General features: G+C 56.2%; 1 protein-coding gene across 1 annotated transcript in view; it reads right to left on the bottom strand.

Annotated features, from left to right (window-relative positions):
* The window catches only part of Dlgap2 (DLG associated protein 2), a 506,330-nt gene that overhangs the window by 46,455 nt on the left and 433,636 nt on the right, over window positions 1-26,239 (bottom strand). Inside the window, 2 exon segments of the mRNA XM_042689885.1 lie at window positions 5,217-5,364; window positions 13,781-13,995. Coding sequence (XP_042545819.1) covers window positions 5,217-5,364; window positions 13,781-13,995 — 363 coding nt within the window.

Here is a 26,239-nt window from a genome sequence, read left to right as displayed (position 1 = left end):
GAGCAGGAGGAGGAGGAGGAAGAGGAGGTGGACGAAGAGGAAGAGGAGGATGAGGAAGAAGAGGAGGAGGAGGAGGACGAGGAGGATGAGGATGAGGAGGACAAGGAGCACAAGGAGGAGGACGAAGAGGAAGAGGAGGACGAGGATGAGGAGGAGGAGGAGGACGAAGAGGAAGAGGAGGATGAGGAAGAAGAGGAGGACGAGGACGAGGAGGAGGAGGACGAGGAGGAGGATGAGGAGGAGGACGAGGAGGAGGATGAGGAGGAGGACGAGGAGGAGGAGAAGGAGGAGGAAGAGGAGGAGGAGGAGGAGGAGAAGGAGGAGGAAGAGGAGGAGGACGAAGAGGAAGAGGACGAGGAGGAGGATGAGGACGAAGAGGAAGAGGAGGATGAGGAAGAAGAGGAGGATGAGGAGGAGGATGAGGAGGAGGACGAGGAGGAGGGTGAGGAGGAGGAGGAGGAGGACGAGGAGGAGGATGAGGAGGAGGAGGAAGAGGAAGAGGAGGATGAGGAAGAAGAGGAGGGGGAGGAGGAGGATGAGGAGGAGGACGAGGAGGAGGATGAGGAGGAGGAGGAGGAGGAGGACGAGGAGGAGGATGAGGAGGAGGACGAAGAGGAAGAGGAGGATGAGGAAGAAGAGGAGGATGAGGAGGAGGATGAGGAGGAGGACGAGGAGGAGGATGAGGAGGAGGACGAAGAGGAAGAGGAGGATGAGGAAGAAGAGGAGGATGAGGAGGAGGATGAGGAGGAGGACGAGGGGGAGGATGAGGAGGAGGAGGAGGAGGAGGAGGACGAGGAGGAGGATGAGGAGGAGGACGAAGAGGAAGAGGAGGATGAGGAAGAAGAGGAGGATGAGGAGGAGGATGAGAAGGAGGACGAGGAGGAGGATGAGGAGGAGGACGAAGAGGAAGAGGAGGATGAGGAAGAAGAGGAGGATGAGGAGGAGGATGAGGAGGAGGACAAGGAGGAGGATGAGGAGGAGGAGGAGGAGGAGGATGAGGAGGAGGAGGAAGAGGAGGAGGACGAAGAGGAAGAGGAGGATGAGGAAGAAGAGGAGGATGAGGAGGAGGATGAGGAGGAGGACGAGGAGGAGGAAGAGGAGGAGGATGATGAGGAGGAGGAGGAGGACGAGGAGGACGAGGAGGAGGAAGAGGAGGAGGACGATGAGGAGGAGGAGGAGGAGGACAAGGAGGAGGAAGAGGAGGAGGAGGAGGAGGAAGGGGAGGAGGAAGAGGAGGAGAAGGGGGTGACACTGGGAAGGAGCTCAGCTCTGCGTTGGACAGGGAGAAGAGAGAGCGGGCAGTAGGGTAGGGCTGGTGACCAAAGTAGATGGAAGAGCACAGATTCCATCCTGGGCTGGCCGTACAGGCCACAGCCTTCCGGAACCTCCCGCTGTGGATGGGCAGGGAGTATGGTTTGGCAGAGGCAGACATCTGCGGGTGAGAAGCCTCTGCACCCAGTGATGCCAGCAACACTCATCCTGGCTTGAAAACAGGACATTTTCTGCACATCTTTCCAAACTAAATCCACTTAAGTGGAATATTATGAAAAAAAGTCATGGGCTATTTTGTGGTCTCTGTCAGAGGTCATGGTGGACACTGAAAGGTCGCAATCTGCATTATAGTGTGGCATGCATGTTTACAGTGTGCCGTGAGCACTCTTACAGGGGCTTCCTTTTGGTATACGTACTGACAAGTTGTGTGCATCTTCACAGCGTGGCGTGTGCACATTCAAGTGTGGTGTGCACATTCACAGCGTGGCGTGTGCACATTCACAGTGTGGTGTGCACATTCACAGCGTGGCGTGTGCACATTCACAGTGTGATCTGCACATTCACAGCGTGGCGTGTGCACATTCACAGTGTGGTGTGCACATTCACAGCGTGGCGTGCACATTCACAGTGTGGCGTGTGCACATTCACAGCGTGGCGCGTGCACATTCACAGCGTGGTGTGCACATTCACAGCGTGGCGTGTGCACATTCACAGTGTGGTGTGCACATTCACAGCGTGGCGTGTGCACATTCACAGTGTGGTGTGCACATTCACAGTGTGGTGCGTGCACATTCACAGTGTGATCTGCACATTCACAGCATGGCGTGTGCACATTCACAGTGTGGTGTGCACAATCACAGTGTAGTGTGCACATTCACAGTGTGATCTGCACATTCACAGTGTGGCGTGTGCACATTCACAGTGTGATCTGCACATTCACAGTGTGGCGTGTGCACATTCACAGTGTGATCTGCACATTCACAGTGTGGTGTGCACATTCACAGCATGGCGCGCACATTCACAGTGTGGTGTGCACATTCACAGCGTGGCGCGCACATTCACAGTGTGGTGTGCACATTCACAGCGTGGCGTGCACATTCACAGTGTGGTGTGCACATTCACAGCGTGGAGCGCACATTCACAGTGTGGTGTGCACATTCACAGCGTGGCATGTGCACATTCACAGTGTGGTGTGCGCATTCACAGTGTGGTGTGCACATTCACAGTGTGGTGTGCACATTCGCAGTGTGGCGTGTGCACATTCACAGTGTGGTGTGCGCATTCACAGTGTGATCTGCAATTCACAGTGTGGTCTGCACATTCACAGTGTGGTGTGCACAATCACAGTGTGGTGTGCACATTCACAGTGTAGTGTGCACATTCACAGTGTGATCTGCACATTCACGGTGTAGTGTGCACATTCACAGTGTGATCTGCACATTCACACTGCGGTGTGCACATTCACAGTGTGGCGTGTGCACATTCATGGTGTGGCGTGTGCACATTCACAGTGTGGCGTGTGCACATTCACAGTGTGGCATGTGCACATTCACGGTGTGGCGTGTGCACATTCACAGTGTGGCGTGTGCACATTCACAGTGTGATCTGCACATTCACGGTGTGGTGTGCACATTCACGGTGTGGCGTGTGCACATTCACGGTGTGGCGTGTGCACATTCACGGTGTGGCGTGTGCACATTCACAGCGTGGCGTGGTGTGCAGCTCACACTGTGGTATGTGCATTCACACTGTGCTGTGCACATTCATAGCGTGGTGTGCATCCTCAGAGCATGGCAGGCCATCACAGTGTTCTTTATGCTCTGCAGTACATGTGCATTCTAATCACCAGTGGTTATCATAGCCTGGTGTGCGTTCTCACAGTGCAAGGTCATCCCTGTGTGCACAGTCATACGGTCACCCCTGTGTGCAGGTCACCCCTGTGTGCACAGTCATACGGTCACCCCTGTGTGCAGGTCACCCCTGTGTGCACAGTCATACGGTCACCCCTGTGTACAGACACCCCTGTGTGCAGGTCACCCCTGTGTGCAGGTCACCCCTGTGTGCAGGTCACCCCTGTGTGCACAGTCATACGGTCACCCTGTGTGCAGGTCACCCCTGTGTGCAGGTCACCCCTGTGTGCAGGTCACCCCTGTGTGCAGGTCACCCCTGTGTGCAGGTCACCCCTGTGTGCAGGTCACCTCTGTGTGCAGGTCACCCCTGTGTGCAGGTCACCCCTGTGTGCAGGTCATCCCTGTGTGCAGGTCACCCCTGTGTGCAGGTCACCCCTGTGTGCAGGTTACCCCTGTGTGCAGGTCACCCCTGTGTGCAGGTCATCCCTGTGTGCAGGTCACCCCTGTGTGCATGGTAACCCCTGTGTGCAGGTCATCCCTGTGTGCAGGTCACCCCTGTGTGCACAGTCACCCCTGTGTGCAGGTCACCCCTGTGTGCACAGTCACCCCTGTGTGCAGGTCACCCCTGTGTGCACGGTCACCCCTGTGTGCAGGTCACCCCTGTGTGCAGGTCACCCCTGTGTGCACAGTCATACGGTCACCCCTGTGTGCAGGTCACCCCTGTGTGCAGGTCATCCCTGTGTGCAGGTCATCCCTGTGTGCACGGTCATCCCTGTGTGCAGGTCATCCCTGTGTGCAGGTCACCCCCGTGTGCAGGTCATCCCTGTGTGCACGTTCACCCCTGTGTGCAGGTCACCCCTGTGTGCAGGTCATCCCTGTGTGCAGGTCACCCCTGTGTGCAGGTCACCCCTGTGTGCAGGTCACCTCTGTGTGCAGGTCACCCCTGTGTGCAGGTCACCCCTGTGTGCAGGTCACCCCTGTGTGCACAGTCATACGGTCACCCTGTGTGCAGGTCACCCCTGTGTGCAGGTCATCCCTGTGTGCAGGTCACCCCTGTGTGCAGGTCATCCCTGTGTGCACGGTCACCCTTGTGTGCAGGTCACCCCTGTGTGCAGGTCACCCCTGTGTGCAGGTCACCCCTGTGTGCAGGTCACCCCTGTGTGCACAGTCATACGGTCACCCGTGTGCAGGTCATCCCTGTGTGCACGGTCATCCCTGTGTGCAGGTCACCCCTGTGTGCAGGTCACCCCTGTGTGCAGGTCACCCCTGTGTGCAGGTCACCCCTGTGTGCATGGTAACCCCTGTGTGCAGGTCACCCCTGTGTGCATGGTAACCCCTGTGTGCACAGTCATATGGTCACCCCTGTGTGCAGGTCACCCCTGTGTGCACGGTCATCCCTGTGTGCAGGTCACCCCTGTGTGCATGGCTGTGTCACAGCTGCCTGCTAGCACCCCCAGGACCACATTATGTAGGAATACGGACTTTGTCAGAATTAAAAGTCAAGTCGCATCTCAGAAGTCAGCAATAGAAACAATCTAGAATTCAACGCTACCCCCATACACCCAGCTTTTCCACTTCACCATCATTTACATCTCTCCATAGAGACAGGCATGTGAAGATGTTATTTCTACTGACTTATTTTTGGAGATCCCATGTTGACTTCACTAAGGGGGAGGAGAGGGAAAGAGAAGAAGGAGAAGAAGGAAGAGGAAAGTTCCCCATGTATTGGTATCTGTATATACTCTCTGGGACCACACCTGCTTTTAAAAGCAGTATTTTGGCCAACTAGTTCCCTTGACTAAAAGGGAGGTAACTTAGAAGGAAGTCTTTATCTGTGGGTGGAGAGAAGGCTGTTCAAATGCAGCACTGACTTCCAAGGCCAGTAGCAGGCCTCGGCCCGGAGTTTTCCTGGTGGTGTAGCTGAGGCCCAGGTGTGCTCCTGCGGGGAGGGCGTCCTGGGCGCCTGGTGGCTTCCCTCCCATGGGTTCAGGACTGAGGTGCTTGGAGTTGACCTTGGGAACTGAGCCCACAGTCCCAGCTGGCAGGGTGCCGCGGAGGCCCTGGGAGGGGAGGGAGAGGAGGGTGAGGGCGCACCTGGCTCACGCAGCTGGCCTGACTCAGGGTGCTCACGGCCCGCATGTAGCTCTGGTTCCTGGAGCGGAACTTTGGGGAGTTGTAGCCGGCAGAGGGGTCCAGGCTGTGAGGGATGGGCACCTCGCTTGCAGCTTGCAGGTAGCTCTGGCTACAAAGAAGGAGACACAAAGGTAATGTGTGAGTTCTCAGGAGGTCTGCCCCGGAGAACAGCCTTCCCTTTTCCTCTCCCCCTGCCTGAAGCCAGGAGTCACCTGACTGTCAATCATCTGACTGAGTCAGCAAAGGACCCAGGCTCTGAGGTCACCTCCTGGACCGCCCGTCACATCTCCTCCGGAGAGTGCGAGGTGCCTGGGCTCTGAGATCACATCCACATCCACTGTGGTCCTGCCTCCCGCCTCTCCCTGCAACTCTGGCTCAACACAAGTTCCCTCCCTTTTTCCTTTGTCTTTCAGGTCTCCAGGTGCCTACATCGTGTGCAGGCCTGCAGTTTGCTCCCCTCTTTTCTGCCTGACCCCTAGGACACAACAGTTCAAACCCAGGCTCAGAGGGTCACCCAGGAACTTGGGTCTCTGACAGACAAGTTTGTCTTGCACAAACACTGTGAGGTGTGCATCCACAGATGTGGATTTTATCAAATGTGATGGGGTGGCTGTCTGCAGAAGCTCTGTGTAGCATGACTTCACGGCAGGTCATGGGGTCAGGACAGCTCACAGCTTGGACCCACAACGCAAACTCAGCTCCAGCGGTCCGAGGGAGCTTTCCCTCCCAATGTCGACATCAACTCCAGTTTAATGTAGTGCCGTGAATTAGGTGTGCAAAGATTTATCACCATTGGGTGTTCTGATGAGCGTGCCATGTGTATGTCTGTCTGCACCTCTCATAATCGTTGTCCTAACACCTCCCGGGGCTGGGAGCGAGGCAGCTCTGCCAGCATTCTCTTGCTTTCGGTGCGTGTGGTTGCGAGTTCTTATTTGCAGTAAGTTTCTGTTGGTGATCTAATTCTAGATCAATAGGTGCGTTGGGGGATCATTGTCTTCTGGGTCTCATTTCTTCTAAGACCAGCCGTATCACACTCATCCCTGTATGCACAGACTCTGTGTTGGGGCTTCCTCGCTTGCCTTCCTCGCTGGCTCTCTGCAGTTTGGCAGGCAACTCTTCCAACTTATCTGCTTAGCCTTCCTTGAGCATTTTTGGCCTGATTTTTTAAAACTGAATTTATGAAAACTTGTTTAATTAAAAATGTCTTTGCCCTGTTGTTCTGACCTGTGCCTGTCAACTCTTCTCTTCTTCCAGTCCTCATTTCATTTCGTTACAGGCATTGAACTCAGGACACTGTGCTGGCTTGGCATGTGTCTTCTTCAATATTTAGTTACAGTGTTTTTTTCAGATTTGATCATGTCTATTAACTTGTTTTCAAATTACTAGCCCTTTCCTATTATCTCCATCTGCTCTTAAACACATGTAGTAAATTTTCAGATACTATATTTTCTGTTCTTGAAATTTCAGTTGGTTTTTCCCTATAGTGATAATTTCTCTGTTGAGTTTCTATGTAGAAGATGGAATCTGGGTACCACTTTCTTACCCTGCAGAAGAATCAAGCCAGAATGAGTGAGAGAGTCATACCCGAAACCTAGAACACAGAAACAACCAGAAGGAAAAATGTAGAAAACTCTTCAAGACATTTGTGGCAGGCTATTTTTCTGTGATGCCTGTAAATGAGAAGCAAAGGAGAGACAAATGAGATTGTATTAAACTAAAATGCCACTCAGCAGGAACTCAGCCTACAGGGGAAGCCGTGGCCTGCAGAAAGGAGTGCACATTGTCCAAGCATCCCTCTGATGATGGATTAAAATCTGGACATGGAGGGAACTCAACACCAGTCCAGTGGAAAGCAGGGGAAGGGTTTGTACAGATGGCCAACAACTACATCTAGCATTCGCCATCTGGACAATGCAACTTCAAATCACACAGGCTGTTGCAGAGAAGAGAACTATCAACAAATGCCATTAGATACAGACAGAAGGTGTTCACACCCTCTGTAGGAATGTGAGCAGGGGGAAGTGTGCTGAGTGGATCATTCTAGTCCAGAGAAACCGGCCTTCTGTGGCCCTGTGGGGGAAGTCAGGTGGTACATACGCTTCTCTCCCCCATCTCTTCCCCTGATATCATGCGGCTCTATGAGGGCTAGGGACATCGGGACCCTCTCCCGCCACCTCCCAAGTCTGGTGGTAGGTTTGCCAGGGGCTCAGGGAACTGTCACCGACTTTCTAGGTGTCTCACTGCCAGATTGGCTCTCTGTGGAAGGCAGTCATTTGCTGCTGTGACTCTCAGAAAGATTCTATGTACAACTGCGACACTTAATGATAAATGCTGAGTTTAATAAGGAATTTGAGTAGTCCATAATAGAAATGTAAGGATCAATAGAAAGGCAGATCTATCATCTGCTCTTGACTGCAGCTAATCAAGTATTCGCTAGCCCTGTGTGCATGTGAAGCTAAAATAACAGTGTTTTATACAGAACAAGGAAGATACTCTAGTCAGATAGCGATGTCCACCAAATGTCACAGCACAATGATTACTGTGGTTAATAAAAAGGCATGGGTGTAGGCTGTCCTTACGTCTGACCCATCAGGGAGGAAAGAAAGCCACAGGAGATAACGAGTAGCTACCAGGCCCCCGGTGCTGACTCCCTGCCCAGCACTTGGGAAGCAGAAGGAGAGAGAGATTCAAGGAACTACTGGGCTATTGAGTGAGGCACTGTCTCAAAGAACGTTACAAGACCCCAAACAAAAAGCAGCTCTGAGTCATAACTCAAAGTTATAACTGCTACACGGAGAAACCGGAGAACACCAGCACTGAGAAATGCCTGATAGGGGAATGAAACAGGGAGGGAGGGCTGACGAGCTCCCACTGTTAGGCAGAGCTGCTAAGTGTCCCTTCGACTTTCTCAGCCGGATTCTGAGACTGATGCTGTTGCTTCAGGAGACCATGAATGGAGAGGAGCAGCAGGGAGAATGAGCAGCTTTCCTGGGAGGGACAGTGGGGGTGGTGTGAAGGAGGCAGAGAGGAAGCAGGTGCGTTTCCAGAGGAAGGAGGTGCGTTTCCAGAGGAAGGAGGTGCGTTTCCAGAGGAAGCAGGTGCGTTTCCAGAGGAAGCAGGTGCGTTTCCAGAGGAAGCAGGTGCATTTCCAGAGGAAGCAGGTGCGTTTCCAGAGGAAGCAGGTGCGTTTCCAGAGGAAGGAGGTGCGTTTCCAGAGGAAGGAGGTGCGTTTCCAGAGGAAGCAGGTGCGTTTCCAGAGGAAGCAGGTGCGTTTCCAGAGGAAGCAGGTGCGTTTCCAGAGGAAGGAGGCGCGTTTCCAGAGGAAGGAGCGTGTACTTTGGGTGGATCACTCACAGACTGGTTTGAGGAGGTGGAAAAGCAGTGAGTGAAGGCTTTTTTGAGCTTTCATAATTAAAGGTAAGTGGCCAGACAGTTGACTTTCAAGCAGCAAGAGTAGCATAGCTAGATGCATTTCTTTTTCTTCGGGTTGTGGGGCTTGAACTCTGGGCTTGGGTGCTGTCCCTCAGCTCTTCAGCTCAAGGTGAGTGCTCTATCACTTGAGCCATAGCACCACTTCCGGTTTTCTGGTGGTTAATTCTAGGTAAGAGTCTGTCTCATGGGGGAAAGGGGGGATGGGAAGGGATGGGAAGGGGAAACAGAGGAGGCAACAATGCTTGATAAGAAATGTACTCATTATGTTGCTCATGTAATTGTAGCTCCTCCATATGGTATTTTCACAATAAAAAAAAGGGTCTCATGGACTTTCCTGCCCGGACTGGCTTTGAATCGTGATCCTCAGAGCTCAGCCTCCTGAGTAGCTAGGATGACAGGTGTGAGCCAGGTGTATTTTTGAGTCAGGACAGGTGTGAACTGGCTGTCAGTGACAGCCTGGGGCCTGTGGTCAGGAAGCCGCTGCAGCGTGGCGCCGGCTCGGCAGGGCAAGGGCCCTGTGGCTCACACGGGAGGGCCGGCGACGCTCCACCGTGAAGGCAGGACAGGAGCTTGCACAGCTGTCCTCGGTGACGGCGCGTGCCGAGGATGAGCAGAGGCCGGTCTGGGAGGTGCTGGGGGTGAGGCCCACCGATGCCCTCCTTCCCGCAGCAGTCCTCTGGTCCAGGTGGCCCTGGCCCAGGTGCGTGCGCGCTGCCTCAGGATGCATGGTGGGGCGTGAGTGTGAATTATGGCTTTCTCGTTTGCTCCTGTTTATTTACACTGTGGTGTGAGCTCCAGAGTGGAGCGTGCGTCCTGGCAGAGGTCCCTGTGGGACCCGTGCGGTCTCTGTCGATGGCGACCCGGGGTGCTGTGGGGTGGCAGAGGGCAGACAGGCAGCAGGGGGAGTGTGGGCCCTGGAAACATGTCTGCGTGTCCTGGGCCCAGCAGCCCTGTGCATGCCGCTGGAAGCCCAGGACGCGGGGTGGGGGGGGTGGGGGTGGGGGGGGAGAGGGCTGGGCCTGTACCCGCCCATCCTACGGCAAGGACAGACAGAAGGCACACAGGAATCCAGGATGGCAGAATGGTCTGTGGAGTGGCCACTGACCCCAAATCTATCTGAACTGTGGCCAATTTTCAACAGGAATCATCCACTTCTGCACAAGGTGTGGCTACTAAAACATACTAGAGGGCGTAGAAGACAAGACATCAAACTCCGGTCTCCTGTCTCAGGTCGACCCTAGCGCACACGTGAAATCGCCTACATGTACTCAGGTGTGTAGGCATGCATACACATGCACACGTGCGCACGCACGCGCACACACATCCTGTCCGGCTGCGTTTGTTTCCGCTGGAGAGCCTGATGAATATGCTCAGCACCACAGAGAAGCTCTGGCTTTCCTAAGACTCCTGAAGCCACGGCGCGTACACAAGCCGCCACTGGAACACATGCACACACCACGCAACCTACCACAGGGCCACAGATGTCATGGCCACCCGAGCGCACACCAGCCACACCACCCGAGCCACACCCACCCGAGCCACACCCACCCGAGCCACACCCACCGAGCCACACCCACCCAGCCACACCCAGCCACACCCACCAGAGCCACACCCACCCGTGCCCACACCCACCCGAGCCACACCCACCCAGCCACAACCAGCCACACCTACCCGAGCCATACCCACCAGAGCCACACCCAGCCACACCCACCCAGCCACAACCAGCCACACCCACCCGAGCCACACCCACCCAGCCACAACCAGCCACACCCACCCGAGCCACACCCACCCGAGCCACACCCAGCCACACCCACCCAGCCACAACCAGCCACACCCACCCGAGCCACACCCACCCGAGCCACACCCACCCGAGCCACACCCAGCCACACCCACCCAGCCACAACCACCCGTGCCCACACCCACCCGAGCCACACCCAGCACGACACTCACCACCACCTAGCACACAACCACTGCTGCCCACCGCGGCCATGCACGTGACCCCTATGCCCTCACCAGCGCGGTGCGAACCGCCTATGCGGGAATGTGGCACCTGGCGTGCGTGGAGCCGCGGCTTGGCGGCGGGAGCCTGAGGACACACGCCAAGTGGGCCCACCTCCTGCTCTGACGTGGTGCCCTGCCTGGCTCCTGGAGGGGACCCCCCCCCGGGCTGGCACCGATCACGACCTCGTCTCCCCTGACAGACACCACCTGCCCACACGGGGCAGGACCCCCTCCGGGAGCATATGGTTCCCATTAACTGAACACGTGCACAGCTCAGGTGTGCGGTGCCTCTGGAAGGCCGGCGTCTGGCTCCTTCCCGGCCACAGCGTGGATGTGGGCTGCTTTGGCCTCCTTCTGCGTCGTGGCTTGTTTTGTTGGGTGTGTAAGGGCGGTGGGTTTACAGGTGTCTGTCACAGACCTTTACTTGTGCGGCTCGCCAGCGCTGACTGTGACCGGTGGTCCGTCAGGACTAGATTCATCCCAGTGTTCGTGGAGTGGGGAGTGTGTGCAGCATCAGCACAGAGTCTGCAGGGGGCTGAGGCGGAAGTCACCCTGGCCTGTGGCTTCTCAGAGCAGCAGGGGGTGAGGGAGCTGGCCACAGGGAGAGGGCACCTGGGAGCCGGCCACAGGGAGAGGGGACCTGGGAGCCGGCCACAGGGAGAGGGGACCTGGGAGCCGGCCACAGGGAGAGGGCACCTGGGAGCGGGCCACAGGGAGAGGGCACCTGGGAGCCGGCCACAGGGAGAGGACACCTGGGAGCCGGCCACAGGGAGGGGACCTGGGAGCCGGCCACAGGGAGAGGGGACCTGGGAGCCGGCCACAGGGAGGGGACCTGGGAGCCGGCCACAGGGAGGGGACCTGGGAGCCGGGCACAGGGAGAGGACCTGGGAGCCGGCCACAGGGAGGGGACCTGGGAGCCGGGCACAGGGAGAGGGGACCTGGGAGCCGGCCACAGGGAGGGGGCACCTGGGAGCCGGCCACAGGGAGGGGGCACCTGGGAGCCGGCCACAGGGAGAGGACCTGGGAGCCGGCCACAGGGAGGGGGCACCTGGGAGCCGGCCACAGGGAGGGGGCACCTGGGAGCCGGCCACAGGGAGGGGGCACCTGGGAGCCGGCCACAGGGAGGGGACCTGGGAGCCGGCCAGGGTCTGCAGGGCCGGCCGCTGGGAGGAGGGGCTGCTGCAGGGCGGGCGGAAGGCACCTCTGTGCACCACCTCTGAGGTCTTGGCTCAGGCCACAGGGGAACAGGCCCGTGACTCAGGAACGTGAGACTCAGGAACGTGGTGGGACATTTGCCAGAAGCAGTGGCTGAAGGGTCTGCAGGGCTCAGCCAAAGGCAGGACAGAGACCAGGCGTCAGGAACGCCGTGAGCCGAGGCCTGTGGGCACAGGTCTGGAGGCGTTTCCTAGATGGTTTCTGAACACAGGCAGCTGCTTTGAAAGGCTCTGACACTGTGTCTGGGACGTCCCGGTGGCTGGTCTCCCCCCATCTGCCCCCATTCCTCTGCTCCCGCCCTCCCTCCCGCCCTCCCTCCCTCCTCCCTCCCGCCCTCCCTCCCTCCCTCCCTCCTCCCTCCCCTGGCTGAGGGAAGGCAGCTTTCAGCAGAAAGATTCTGGCATTGGTCTAAGAGCCTGAGCTCTTGGAAGCTGAATATCTGTAGCCCTCACACAGAGAGGTTTTCCATGACCAGGCTGGAGCCCCTCGGCCGGCAGGGAGGGGGTGGGGGAGTTGGTGGGAGGAGGGGTGTAGTGCAGCCACCGTCCTGCTGCACAGCCTGGCCGCCGACTATAAGACGCAGACACACAGCATTCTGTAGGCACAGCCCCTCCCCTTCCTGTTTCCTGATCTGCAGCGGGCTCTCAGGAGGGAAAATAGGCACAGCCTCAGGGCCCGGTCCAGCCACGCCCGGCCATGCCCAGCCCAGCCACGCCCAGCTCGGCCCGGCCATGCCCAACCTGGCCCCGCCCAGCCCGGCCCCGCCCAGCCCGGCCCCGCCCAGCCCCGCCACGCCCAGCCCAGCCACGCCCAGCTCGGCCCGGCCCCGCCCAGCCCGGCCCCGCCCGGCCCCGCCTAGCCCAGCCACGCCCAGCCCAGCCGCGCCCAGCCACGCCCAGCCCAGCCACACCCAGCCCGGCCCGGCCATGCCCAGCCTGGCCACGCCCAGCCCGGCCACGCCCAGCCCAGCCACGCCCAGCTCGGCCCGGCCATGCCCAACCTGGCCCGGCCACGCCCAGCCCGGCCCGGCCCCGCCCGGCCATGTCCAGCCCGGCCCCGCCCAGCCCGGCCACGCCCCGCCCCGCCCGGCCCGGCCCCGCCCGGCCCGGCCCCGCCCAGCCCGGCCACGCCCGGCCCGGCCACGCCCAGCCCGGCCACGCCCAGCCGCGCCCGGCCCGGCCACGCCCGGCCCGGCCCCGCCCAGCCCCGCCCGGCCACGCCCAGCCCGGCCACGCCCAGCCCCGCCCGGCCACGCCCAGCCCCGCCCGGCCACGCCCAGCCCGGCCACGCCCAGCCCGGCCACGCCCAGCCGCGCCCGGCCACGCCCAGCCCGGCCACGCCCAGCCCGGCCACGCCCAGCCGCGCCCAGCCACGCCTTACAGCGCGTTCAGGACGATCGATGGGTTTTGTGTAAAGCCCGAGTATAAAATGAACTCTAGAGTGAAGTGGCCCATTTACACCGCTTGCTGGAGAGGGTTAATTAGACAGTTCCTACATCCTGCTTCACCACAGGGCGGCCCCCGCGGGGCGTCGGCGCCGGGCCGCTGTGCCACCCAGAGCCGCCACCCGCCTGCCACGCACGCCCCACTGCGGGCGGGGGAGCGGGGTGGACCCAGCCCCGCCCCGTTCGCAGCTGCGCGGAGCCTCTCCACAGCCTCACTTCCCGCACAGTTTCATCTGCACTGCAGGGAGTGGCATCTCTGGGGAAATGTGCAAAGCAGACTTTGGCCCGGGTGTGTAGCGCTAGGACCCGTCCTGCAGCCCTCGCGGGCCGTGCCAGGGTGAACAGATAACCGAGGCCCAGCGCACGGCTGCTGGCAGGATCCGCACGCGGCTCCCGCAGGGCGGGCGAAGGCGGGGCGGGGCGGGCGGCTTACCTCTGCAGGTCCCCGAGGGGCCGGGCGGCCATGGACTTCAGCAGGGGCTCGGGGAGGAGCGCGGCCGTCGGGGATGTCTTGGGGCTGGAGTCGGACTCGGCACTCTCCTCGTCCCCCATGGCTTTGATGTAGCTGCCGCTCCTCATCCTGCGGCAGGGGATCTCCTCTTCCTTGCCGCTGCCCGCGGGGTACCCCCCCCACTCATCCTGGGGCACCTGGAGGCAGAGACAGCAAGTCAGCCGCGGCGCCGCCTCCAGCGCCGAGCTCACCGGGCAAAAGCGCCAGCTCCTCCTCCTGCAAAAGTGACAACACGATGGGAAAAGAAAGAACGAGCCAGCACAAATGCCCCGCAGCCGGGGGCATTCCCTCATTCAGACATTTCCTTTTGGTATAAAAGGAAGTCGAAAACGGAAATTTGAGAAAATTGGAGAAGAAAGGGACGCGGCGAGAAGACCCTGGTCTTACCACCAATCCCTTCTTTTCAAGCTAATGAAAGAGCAGAGGCTTAATTCTGGGTGCCAAATGCCATCACCTGTACTGCCTCTGCCCTGTCCCCTCCGGAAGGCCGGGAGCTGGGTCCCTGTGCCCCGTGCAGTGTGGTGGCCGGCCTCTGCAGGCCTCTCTGCCGCTCTCCTGCCCAACAGCAGCCTTCCAGTGTGTCCTCAGGTCAACATTCTCCTGTCCATCTTCCACGCAGGGGACCCGGGTGCCTTCTCTATGACACACGCGAAGCCAGCGATGGCAAGTGTATTCCAGGACTGAAGGGTGGCTTTGTGAACTCAGGCTCCTCAACGTGGACAGAGTGGACCCCATGAGCCAAACCCACACCCACAGAACAGAACACCGGGCGTGAGAACTCGCAAACAGCCCGCACGCTGCCCACCCTGGCCTGCTTCTGGCAGGGAAGGGGGCACTCTACTGGAGACAGGAAGGAGGAGGTGGAGTCCCAGAAGGAGGAAGTCTCCAGGCTTGGTGCTCTCATCCTAAATCAGAGTTTCAGGTTTATTCCTCCTGAGAACGATGCTGCTATTGTTCCAGCCCTGAGAACATCTGAAGCCAGTGGTCTAGACTGGAGCCTGCTGGTCCAGACCAGAGCCTGCTGGTCTAGCACCTCCAACAGGGAGCCCCACGTTGGCTGTGAGCACAGGGCTTTTGGCAGAAGTCACTAAGCGGCCTGCCGTGTGCGGCTCAGCAGACTCGAGTGTCTGTGTGGCCGCCAGGGCGGGAGCCGAGAGAAGGCAGGTGCCCTCACCACGTTCATCACCCCTCCGCGCTTGGGGCCCGGTCAGGTGCTCTGCTTAGCAACATAACCGCCGGCCCCCAGGCAGGGACTGGGGTGGGAGATACTTACAGCTGAGGACACAGCGGAGCTGGGTGTGACGTCTGCAGGTCACCTCCCACATGCACAGCACTTCCTCCAGTTGGGTAAAGCAACCCACTGTGTGGCGTGGTGCAGACCAGAGAGCGGAGATGGCCCCCTGGTGCCCACCCCGCACCTCCCACCCCAGGGGCTGGGTGCCGACCCCGCACCTCCCACCCCAGGGGCTGGGTGCCGACCCCGCACCTCCCACCCCAGGGGCTGGGTGCCGACCCCGCACCTCCCACCCGAGGGGCTGGGTGCCGACCCCGCACCTCCCACCCCAGGGGCTGGGTGCCGACCCCGCACCTCCCACCCCAGGGGCTGGGTGCCGACCCCGCACCTCCCACCCGAGGGGCTGGGTGCCGACCCCGCACCTCCCACCCCAGGGGCTGAGTGCCGACCCCGCACCTCCCACCCCAGGGGCTGGGTGCCGACTGCAGCCCCTCCTAAAACCTTTATGCTGTCACTGAGCTAGACACTCTGGAGCTGGAGGTGGACAGCCACGCGGAAAGGGCGTTATGAAATATTAATGACCTGGTCAAAGCCAAGGTGCTGCAGACCGCATAGCAGAGTGGCTGGAGTGGCAGGCAGAATGGTTTGGAGTCTGGTGCATGCAGAGGGCTCTTCAACAAATTATTAATTGAGAAAATAGGCATCAGTGTGCCCGCCGAGCGCCTCGGTTCCATGGGAGACATCACTTCCTGACAGCAAGTGTGTCTGAGCTCTGGGAAAAAACGATGAGTAATGAGTGCAGAAGGGGCCGCTCTGGACACTTGACGCTCCTTATCTGTATCTTCCAGCGAAAGGCGTCTTCGATAATCACACAGGAGGGGGCGCGGGAGGCGTGCCCTCGGCTCCCCACCCAGGGGGAGGTGGCAGACGCGTCCTGCCACTGCGGTGCTTCTATTCAGACAGCCCACAGCTGGGCAGAGGCTTCAATTCTACCACTGTCCAGGGCAGCCAGGCCCAGGGCCAGCACGGGTCCTCAAGTCCCCTCCAGCTGACTGTTTCCGAAATCTTTATGACCTACTCTGTGCTAGTCAGACATTAAAACAGGTCAGGAGCTTATCCTTGTAGGCAGACTGATAGGGCAACCATGCAGGGGATGGTACGTAAGAGGAAGAAGATGTGTAGCTAAGGGCAGAGGCTCCAGAGAGGGTGTCTTGGTCTGGGTTCTCGGGTCATCACTGGACACCGCAGGCCACGTCCTCTATGCTGAAGTTCACTGGGCTCACAGCTATAGGGCGGGAAGGCCAGGAGCAGCCGGCCAGGCTTCCTCCGCCAGGGAGTCACAGGGGATGGATCTGTGTGCCAGGCGGCGTCTCCTCCACCTCTGGCAAAGCCCCCGTGCCATCCAGAGTGCAGCTCGGCCCCGGCCATGCCCTGCCCAGCCCTGACGCCTCCTGTGGACACATTCACACTGTGCGGGACACCTCGCTTCACGCGCCTTGGGGCGGGCGGGCGGGCGGGCGGGCCGTGTCCTGTGAAGACAGCTCGGGTGGAGGGAGAGCATTTTCTGGGGGGTGGAGGGAGGGCGTTTCCGGGGGGGTGGAGGGGGGGGGGGTGTTCCCGGGGGAGGTGGAGGGGGGGGCGTTTTCCGGGGGGGGGGAGTGGAAAGGTGCAGGGAGGGCGTTTTCCAGGGGGGGAGGGAGGGCGTTTCCAGGGGGTGGAGGGGAGGGCGTTTCCGGGGGGGATGGAGGGGTGGAGGGGGGGCGTTTTCCGGGGGATGGAGGGAGAGCGTTTCCGGGGGGTGGAGGGAGGGTGTTTTCGGGGGGGGGGGGTGGAAAGGTGCAGGGAGGGCGTTTTCCGGGGGGGGAGGGAGGGCGTTTCCAGGGGGTGGAGGGAGGGTGTTTTTGGGGGGGGGGGTGGAGGGGTGGAGGGAGGCCGTTTCCGGGGGGGGGTGGCTGGGGCCCCTCTGTGCTGTTTCCTTCTGCTGTCTTCAGTGGGACACATTTTGCTTTTGTGAAAACACCTTTTTTATTTAGGTGACACTAAGGTTTGAACTCAGAGGAGCATGCTTGAGTGGCAGCCCTTACCTCCTAAGCCATGCTTCTATCCTTCTTACTTTATTTCCTTGAATTGGGGCTTACATCTTTACCTGCTGAGGACACAATGGTCCTGGTATGACTCCTGCGGAGCTAGATCATGAGGCCCTCCCCTTCCCTCCCTCTCCCCCCCCCCTCTCCCTCCCTCTCTCTTTCTCCACCCCCCCCCCTCGGCTTGCATTGGCTCTGAACTGTAATTCTTCTGACCTCTGCCTCTTGTGTGGCTGAGACCACAGTATGAGCCACTGTGCCTGGCAAAAAGCGTTTTTCTGAATTTAGCAGTCACAGTTCTCAACGGTCCTGTTTCAGTAGAGACGGTGAGCAGAGAATGAAACGATTCCTGGGGTGAGCGCGTGAAAGAGGCGGCTCACAGGGGTGGTGTGGCTCCAGCAGAGGCAAGACCTGAGGCTGCACCCGGAAACGACCAGCAGTGAGAACTGGCGGGCGCCGCGGGGCTGGCCAGGGAGCCCGGGACGTCGGAGGGGACAGGTAGGGGAGGCCCGCTGCCGCCAGAGGAGGCATTTTTGTGACATTTCTGTGAATCAAACCATGTTTCCATAAGAAAAAAACAAGGTAAAGATTTTTTTCAGCCATCTGCAAATTAACAAACCAGGCCAGCTCGTAGCTTCCGTTTCTGATTTAAGGAGCTAATATCACAGCTTTTGACAGAAAACAATCAATGCAAGAAGGGCCGTGAACCAAGAACTAAGCAGCGATCCCAAGCACACGTCTCAAGACGGCAGCGCACCGAGGAAGGACGCTGAACCCTTCTGTCTCAGTGGAGAAGCCTGCGTCCAGGGCAGCTGGTCCCGGAGGCCCTGTGGGCCTCAGAGCCGCTGCAGGCGGCCTCTCTCCAACTCCGCCTGGCAGCCTCCGCCTCGCTGGTGTGATCAGGGGCAGGGGCCTGCAACTCATCATCTCTGGAAAAGGCTGACATGGTGCACACTGTGACGTCTGGCTTTAAGGACGGCTCAACACTGCATGCTAACGTTTTTCTCTTTTTTTCAAGTGGCAAGACGCAGGTGATGGGACAGACTCTACAATAATGTTCTGTTTGGTGTGTTAAAACCAAGCATGGGGAAGAAATATAGTCCAGAGCTGCACTCCTCCGTGGGACAGCTTTTCTTCATCATCCATAGCTTGTGTGCATGTGTGCACATGCACAGGTGTGAGGTGTGTGTGTGTGCACGTGCACAGGTGCACATGTGTCCGGTGTGTACTAAGTACTCAGACACGGGGGTTATGGCGGCAGGCCTGCTGGCCACCCTGCCAGGCTCCCCGTGTCAGTGGTGGTGAGTTCCTCAGGGGCCAGGCGCTCCCTGACCCTCAGCCCCTGGCATCTGCCTGACAGCACCCTTGCCACCGTGCTGGGCATTTTTGCCTCCAGGACCCAGCAGCTCTGCCTGAGGAAGAGCTGCTCACGTCCTGTGGGATTCACAACGTTGCTTTTCCTGTCTTCTTTCCCAAGCCTTGGACTGGACCTGCTTTGCATGAAAACTGGTGCCTTGTGTTCCATTTCTTTTGCAGCTTTAATGAGCAGTGATTTTTCCAGGAACATAACTACCATGCAAATCAAGAGAGAATTTTGTTTTGTTGGCATTGCACCAAGAATTGTTTACCGTTTGTGAAATCCTCTGGGGTTGGCAAAGTCTCTGGTGGTGTCTGAGTCCTCATTGCCATTCCTCTCCGTGGTCTAATTGATGGTCTCCCATGATGACAATCCTTCCCCCAGAAAGGAGCCTCCACACACTCTGCTCAATAGAGATCTGTGCACTGGCATTTTAATGTTAGAACATTTTCAGTGAAAAGCCAGTTTTTAAATATCTCTGCTGTGCTAGAGTTTAGGTTATATTCACACACATGTTTACATGCACACACACATGCACGTGTGTGCACACACATTTACATGTGGAGGCATTTCCTAACTGGTGAGTATGCAGGCAAGTTACATATAAACAGATAGGAGGCCCTCGGAGCATCTGCGTGCGTCGGACCCGCGGGTGAATTTAGAGCCTGCTGTGTGGACAGGAGGGCGGGGGCGGGGACTGTGTGATGGTGCGTGCGTGCGCACACACACGCACACACACATACACACACACACACACACACTGTCTGTGGAGTACACAAGTGGGGACTCTCGTGAGAAACTCTCCCAGCCAGGCGGTGATGTGGCAGGGGGCTGGGAAGGCCTCCTGGACCAGGTAGGCTGCTGGCGCCAAGAGGGCTGAGAAGCCGGATGGACAAAGGCCAGTTGAAGGGCAGGCTCTGCATCCAGCCCACCTCTGCGTCCAAGAGACCTGTCAGAGCCTGCCCCATGTCCACACCCACAAGAGACCTGTCAGACCCTGCCCCATGTCCATACGCGACTGCAGCCTGAGGGCCGGGCTTGTGGGAGTGCAAGGTGTGAACTTCTTGCTCAGCAGGGTCACAGCTTCATGGCTCAGCCCTGTTTTCCTTGCCGGCCTCTTCCTGCCCTGGTTCCTTGTGTGCTACAGCTCCCACCTTTCTGAAAATGCAAGGACCCTGGACTCTGACGGGGCCAGGCTGGTCAGCGTCCGGCCTAGGCTGGAGGAGGCCCTGGGCTTCTGAGTCAGCACGCAGCCCTGTGGGGCCTCTGGACACCATGTCCTCGGACGATCAGATCTTTGTTAAACATGCCAGACCCCTCCCAGAGGCCAGGCCACACAGCGACAGGATGTGACCCACACCACACCCCAGCTCCGTTCTTTCCTTCCTGACCTGATCACTGAAGACCAGAGCAGACAGGCTCACCGCAGTGACCCGTCGTACGCAGCCTGCGCTCTGCCAGAGACCCGTGCCAGCTTCTGCGCAGGGTGCAAGGAAGCGGGAGTGTGCCCTGCAGCAGGCCCCTCCCCCTCTGCAGACCCCTCCCCCTCCGCAGGCCCCTCCCCCTCCACAGGTCCCTCCCCCTCTGCAGACCCCTCCCCAACAGCAGGCCCCTCCCCCTCCACAGACCCCTCCCCCACAGCAGGCCCCTCCCCCTCTACAGACCCCTCCCCCTCCGCAGGCCCCTCCCCCTCCACAGGTCCCTCCCCCTCTGCAGACCCCTCCCCAACAGCAGGCCCCTCCCCCTCCACAGACCCCTCCCCCACAGCAAGCCCCTCCCCCTCTGCAGACCCCTCCCCCACAGCAGGCCCCTCCCTCTCCACAGACCCCTCCCTCTCCACAGACCCCTCCCCCTCTGCAGGCCCCTTCCCCACAGCAGACCCCTCCCCCACAGCAGGCCCCTCCCTCTCCACAGACCCCTCCCTCTCCAAGACCCCTCCCCCTCTGCAGGCCCCTCCCCCTCTGCAGGCCCCTCCCCCACAGCAGGCCCCTCCCCCTCTGCAGGCCCCTCCCCCACAGCAGGCCCCTCCCCCACAGCAGACCCCTCCCCCACAGCAGGCCCCTCCCCCTCTGCTGACCCCTCCCCCAGAGCAGGCCCCTCCCTCTCTGCAGACCCTTCCCCCTCTGCAGGCCCCTCCCCCACAGCAGACCCTTCCCCCTCTGCAGACCCTTCCCCCTCTGCAGACCCCTCCCCCTCTGCAGGCCCCTCTCCCCACAGCAGGCCCCTCCCCCACAGCAGGCCCCTCCCCCTCTGCAGGCCCCTCCCCCTCTGCAGGCCTCTCCCCCACAGCAGACCCCTCCCCCACAGCAGGCCCCTCCCCCTCTGCTGACCCCTCCCCCTCTGCAGGCCCCTCCCCCACAGCAGGCCCCTCCCCCACAGCAGACCCTTCCCCCTCTGCAGACCCTTCCCCCACAGCAGACCCTTCCCCCTCTGCAGGCCCCTCCCCCCACAGCAGGCCCCTCCCCCACAGCAGGCCCCTCCCCCACAGCAGGCCCCTCCCCTCTGCAGACCCCTCCCCCTCTGCAGGCCCCTCCCCCCACAGCAGGCCCCTTGTGCTGGCTTCAAGCTTTGCCCTGCCCCTCACCTTGGCACAGCTCTGACCCGATCACATGCCCAGAGCCATCAAGGACAGCTGCAGAAGCATCCGAGGGGCTGTGCAACCACATCCACTAAGCCAGAGCCACAGAGCAGAGCAAAGGATACTTGGAGAAACACCATGAAAGGCACCTACAGCACCATTCTGGACAACAGAGTTCCCACATGGGCAGCTATAAATAGGGACACAGCACGTGTGAATGAGAACATCTCAGCACCACAAACGACAGACTGATAAAAGACCTCTAAGACAGGAAACCATGCATTGCCCACAAAAGAATGACAAATAGTAATTCTTAGGAAACTCAATGAGATACAGAGCATTCAGAGAGACAATTCAATGACATTAGGAAAACAATTCATGATTTGAATAAAGAGCTCAGCAAAGAGTCAGAGATCATTAAAAAAGCAGAAAACAGAAGTCTTGAAAAACTTGACGTATGAAATAAAATTGCAGTTGAGAGCCTCAACAATAGACCATGTGAAGCAGAAATGAAGAATTAAAGATAGATTCTTTGGAATAAAAAGAAAAAATGAAGAAAGCTGGCGAGGCTCTGGAGCATCATTAAGTGGTATTTCTATTACGACTATTCCAGAAGAAGAGTAGGACAAGTTCAACAAAATCATAGCTTACAAAATTCCACAGACATCAGGAAAGATAGAGCTGTACAGGTCCGCGAGTCTCAAAGAACCACAAATAGAGTTGACCAAAAAAAGACCCAGTATGACACATATCATCAAAAAGCAGATGACAAAGAAATAGTTCTAAAAACGGCAGGCAGAAGGGGCATTTCACTCTTAGGGGAAGCCCTACTTGACTGACTGTAGATTTCTCAGCAGGAACTTGACAGGTCCGGAGAGAACGGGATATCATGTTCATCGCACTGAAAGGAGAAGGAAATCTGCCAACAAAGAACACTAAAAACCAGCAAATCTGGCATTTAGAGATGAAAGAAAAATAGTATTTCAAAGACAAGTGATAACTGAGGAAAGCCAACACTTTACCACGGATGTCTGAGGGAGTTCTACAAGTAGACAGGAAAGCACTGTAATTGTATAAAATCTAGTAGAAGAGACATACGGAGAAAATACCTAACTCCTATATAAAAGGAAAATCACAACACCATAGAAACAAATGAGAGAGGAGGAAAGGAATAAAGGATATAAAAGGCAACCAAAAAAGGGACAGGCATAAGTCTTTATAAATCAATAACCAATTGAATACAAAAGATAAAATTCCCAAGTTGAAAGATTTAGACTAGGTGAATAATTTTCTTAAAAAGCTCCAACGTGGTAGGGGGAAAACAATGGAGGGGGTAACAATGTTCAAGAGGAAGTGTACTCATAACCTCACTCATGTAACTGTAACCCTCTGTATAGTAGCTTTACAATAAAAAAAAAAAAAAAAAAAGAAGAAAAAAAAAAAAAAGCTCCAACGACATGCTACTACTTGGAATTCACCAGTAATAGAAGGTCACTCAGACCAGAAGGGAAGTCAGAGTGCATCATTAACAAAAGACCTTAGGTTAAAAACTGTAGAAGGGACAAAGTAACTGTATGGTGATGAAAGAATCCATTCAGAAAGAGGATGCGTGTGTGTGTGTGCTCGAGCACGCGTGTGCACGTATGTGTGTGTATGACGCAAACATAGCTACACCTAAAGGGAGAGAGCACCTCTGGTGTGGTAGCAGAAGGATGTTGATACTCCATGATCATCAAGGGACAGATGATACCATGACCAAATCAAGAAGCATCAGAGTCAACGAGACTAGTTTAGCATAGATGTTTAAAGGACAGTTACAGCAAGCGGCCTCCTGCACACTTCCACACACTTCCCTCAGCAGCACATGGAATGGTCTCTAGGACAGACATCGGCTAGGAGCCAAAACAAACCCCAGCTAAAAACTTGAAATCGCTGTCATGTAAAGTGAGAGGAGCTTTAGAATTTACACAAGCACATGGAAACAAAACAATTTCTCACTAAATAGTAAGTCAACAAATAGATCAAAAGGAACTTAAAATTTTCTGTCTTATAGCAGCAACCCTAGCTGCTCAGGAAGTTGAGATCTGAACAACATGGTTCTAAGCCATTTTGAATAGAACAGTCTGTGAGAGTCTATCATCAATAAACCAGCAAAAAGCTAGAACTAGTGTTGTGGCTCAAATGGTAGAGCACCAACCATAGCGAAAAATTTGAGTGTACAAGTCCTTAAGTTTAAGCCCCAGCATATACACCCAAACATACCCAAACACACACACACATATGGGTGTACACACACACACACACACACACACAATTTCTAGAAACAAATGAAAATAGACAAAGTATCTATAGAATACAGCAGAATAGTATTAAGAGGGAAATTTGTAGTGAGACCTACATTTAAAAAATAGAGCTCAAATAATTATCCTAACAATGCAATTCAAGGAACCAGAAAAGAAAAAAGCAAACCTAAAAGTACTAGAAGAAAAGCAGTAAGAATTATCAGAGCAAAAATAAACAAAATAGACAATAAACCACAAAACAGATATGAAATGAAGAACTTATTGAACTAATTGAAAAGAGAAGGCCCTGATAAATAAAATCAGAGATGAAAAAAGACACATTATGTTGAATACCTGGAATAAAAAGGATCACTAGAACTATTATAATGATATGAAAACACATTGGAAAGCCTAGAAGAAATGGAATAATTTTTTTTTTTTTTTGGGTCCGGTTGTGGGGCCTGAACTCTGGGCCTGGGCGCTGTCCCTCAGCTCTTCAGCTCAAGGCTAGCACTCTACCACTCAAGCCACAGCGCCACTTCCGGCTTTTTTCTTTTTGCTTATATGGTGCTGAGGAATCGAACCCAGGGCCTCCGGCTTGCAAGGCAAGCACTCTACCACTGAGCCACCTTCCCAGCCCTGGAATAATTTTTGAATATGTATGCCTTAACCAAAATTGAGTCACAAGAACACAGAAAACCTAACTAGATCAATAATAAGCAATAAGATCAAGCCAGTAGTACAATGGGAAATAAGGGAAACTCTAGGCTTCAGTGCTGAAATTTTCCAAGCTTTTAGAGAATAAATTGTATTAATTCTTCTCAAACTATTCCAAAAATCTGAAAGAGAAGGAAAATGTTGTAAACTTATTCTATGAAGATAGTATTATCTTGGTAGTAAAATAAAACAAGAGCCCAATGAAAAAAGAAAACTATAAGTCAACATCCATGATGATGTTGCAAAAGTTCTCCACACACTAGTAAAGCAAAATCAACTGAATATGATGTAGGCCATGTTCAAGTTGAATTTAACCAGGAATGCAAGGATGGTTTAACATGTACAAATTAATAGTCAATGTGCTACATCAGCAGAATGAAAAACAAAATCATGTGATCCTCTCAATGATGCAAAAAGTATTCAATAAACAAACAGCAATGATTGCATATAATAAATACAAAGAAAGCATTATGAATCATACAGAAAGGGAGAAAGCTGGAATCATTTCCACTAAGTGCTGGAACAAAAATGTCCACATTGACTACTCCTTTCAACATGTTACTGGAGTCTGTGGAGCAAAGACATAAGCAAAGATAAATTAAATAAAGACATTCAAACAGAAAAGGAAGAAGTCACATGATTGCTGTGGGCAGCCGACGGATTCTAAATACAGAAAAGCCTCAACTCCGCCAATGAATTCAGTGAGGGACAGGATAAAGTCAACGTGCAAAAGTCATTTGCACTGTTATACACCACCACCGACTTTTGATTTGCATTGTTGTACACCAATAACAGCTCATACAATAGCTGCAAGAAATGTGAAGAATAAGTGTAATAAAGGAGGTGAATAAACTTCACTATGCAAAACATAAAATACTGATGGAAGAGCTTGAGCACCCATACAGAGACATGAAAGGACCTCTCGCGTTCCTGGACTGAGGAAGCAATATTGCCAAAGTGAGCATGCTATGCGATCCAAAACATTCATAAGACGAATTTAATCTCCATCAAAGTATCCAGGCATTCTTCTGAAAACAGAAGAATTCCCAAAATTCACACAGATCCGAAACAGTCCCTGAATGCTCAAAGCTATCTTGAGTAGAAAAAAAAACAAGGCTGGAGGTAGAAAAATATCTGATCTCAAAATGTGTATCCTTCAGAACTGTGGCAGTGGAGAGAGCATGACAGTCATGAAACCGACACAGGAACAAAAGGAGGGGGGCCGAAGTAAGCCTGTGCCCCTGCGTCCTGAGCTAACCAGCCACCGAGGCCCAGACCACAGCAGGGAGACGGCCAGGGAGCCAGCAGGGAGGAGCGTGGGGACCAAGAGGGGCACGCTTGGCGGGGGTGGGGCAGCTGGCGTCTGCACACATGCTGGGGAGCAGGGCGTGTCTGCTGAGCAGAGCTGTGTGCTGCCCATAGCCCCCAAGGATGGCACATCTCCTCCTGTGAAGGCCCCAGAGATCCCTGCGCCCCGGGACCCAGCGCCCTCGACTCCCCAGCAGGGCTGTGGCGAACCATGGCTCACCCTCCGTGAATCCGCCCGAAGCCTGTGAGTGGTTTATCTGCTGTTGTGGAGCACAGGAGCAGAGGCCTTGCTCGGGACAGAGCTACCCTTCAACGCTATTCATCATCTGTTTTGACCACTTGAAATCAGGAGTTTCCCCGAATGGTAACAACCTATTCTGCACAAGCCCAAAGCGGAAATCAAAGGGATCGGCGTGTCCTGCAAGTCTCTAGTTTTGGCTTAAAGAAGAGCGAATGATCTTCATGGACATTTGCTCCTCCCCTCCTGTTCTTCTATCCACACACACGTTCCCAGGGCATGCGTTTTATTTCTGGTCTCCTGGCTGTGAAGTGGTTCTAGGCTCGGGACGTCCCAGAATCTCATCTCTCTCCTGGACCTTTCCACCAGAAAATGTAATGCAATCCAGACACAGGGCAATCCTGAGAAGGACGTCTTTGAAAATACTGAATGGAGTTCAGCCTTGTCTGGGGACAAACACCGCCGGAGGAGATGTGTGCATGATTTGCGGTTTGTCTCCATAAATCTTCCCAGAGCGAGGAACCGTGGCTGTTGGAAGGGCGGGCTGCAGGGCGTGCATTCGGAGGAGCGCAGAGGAGCTTGC

This window comes from Dipodomys spectabilis, unplaced genomic scaffold (assembly GCF_019054845.1).
Source record: "Dipodomys spectabilis isolate Male_0828 unplaced genomic scaffold, ASM1905484v1 ptg000128l, whole genome shotgun sequence".
In the NCBI taxonomy this organism is placed as follows: domain Eukaryota; kingdom Metazoa; phylum Chordata; class Mammalia; order Rodentia; family Heteromyidae; genus Dipodomys; species Dipodomys spectabilis.
The sequence above is the reverse complement of the archived record's forward strand: the minus strand, read 5'-3'. Positions and strand labels throughout refer to the sequence as shown.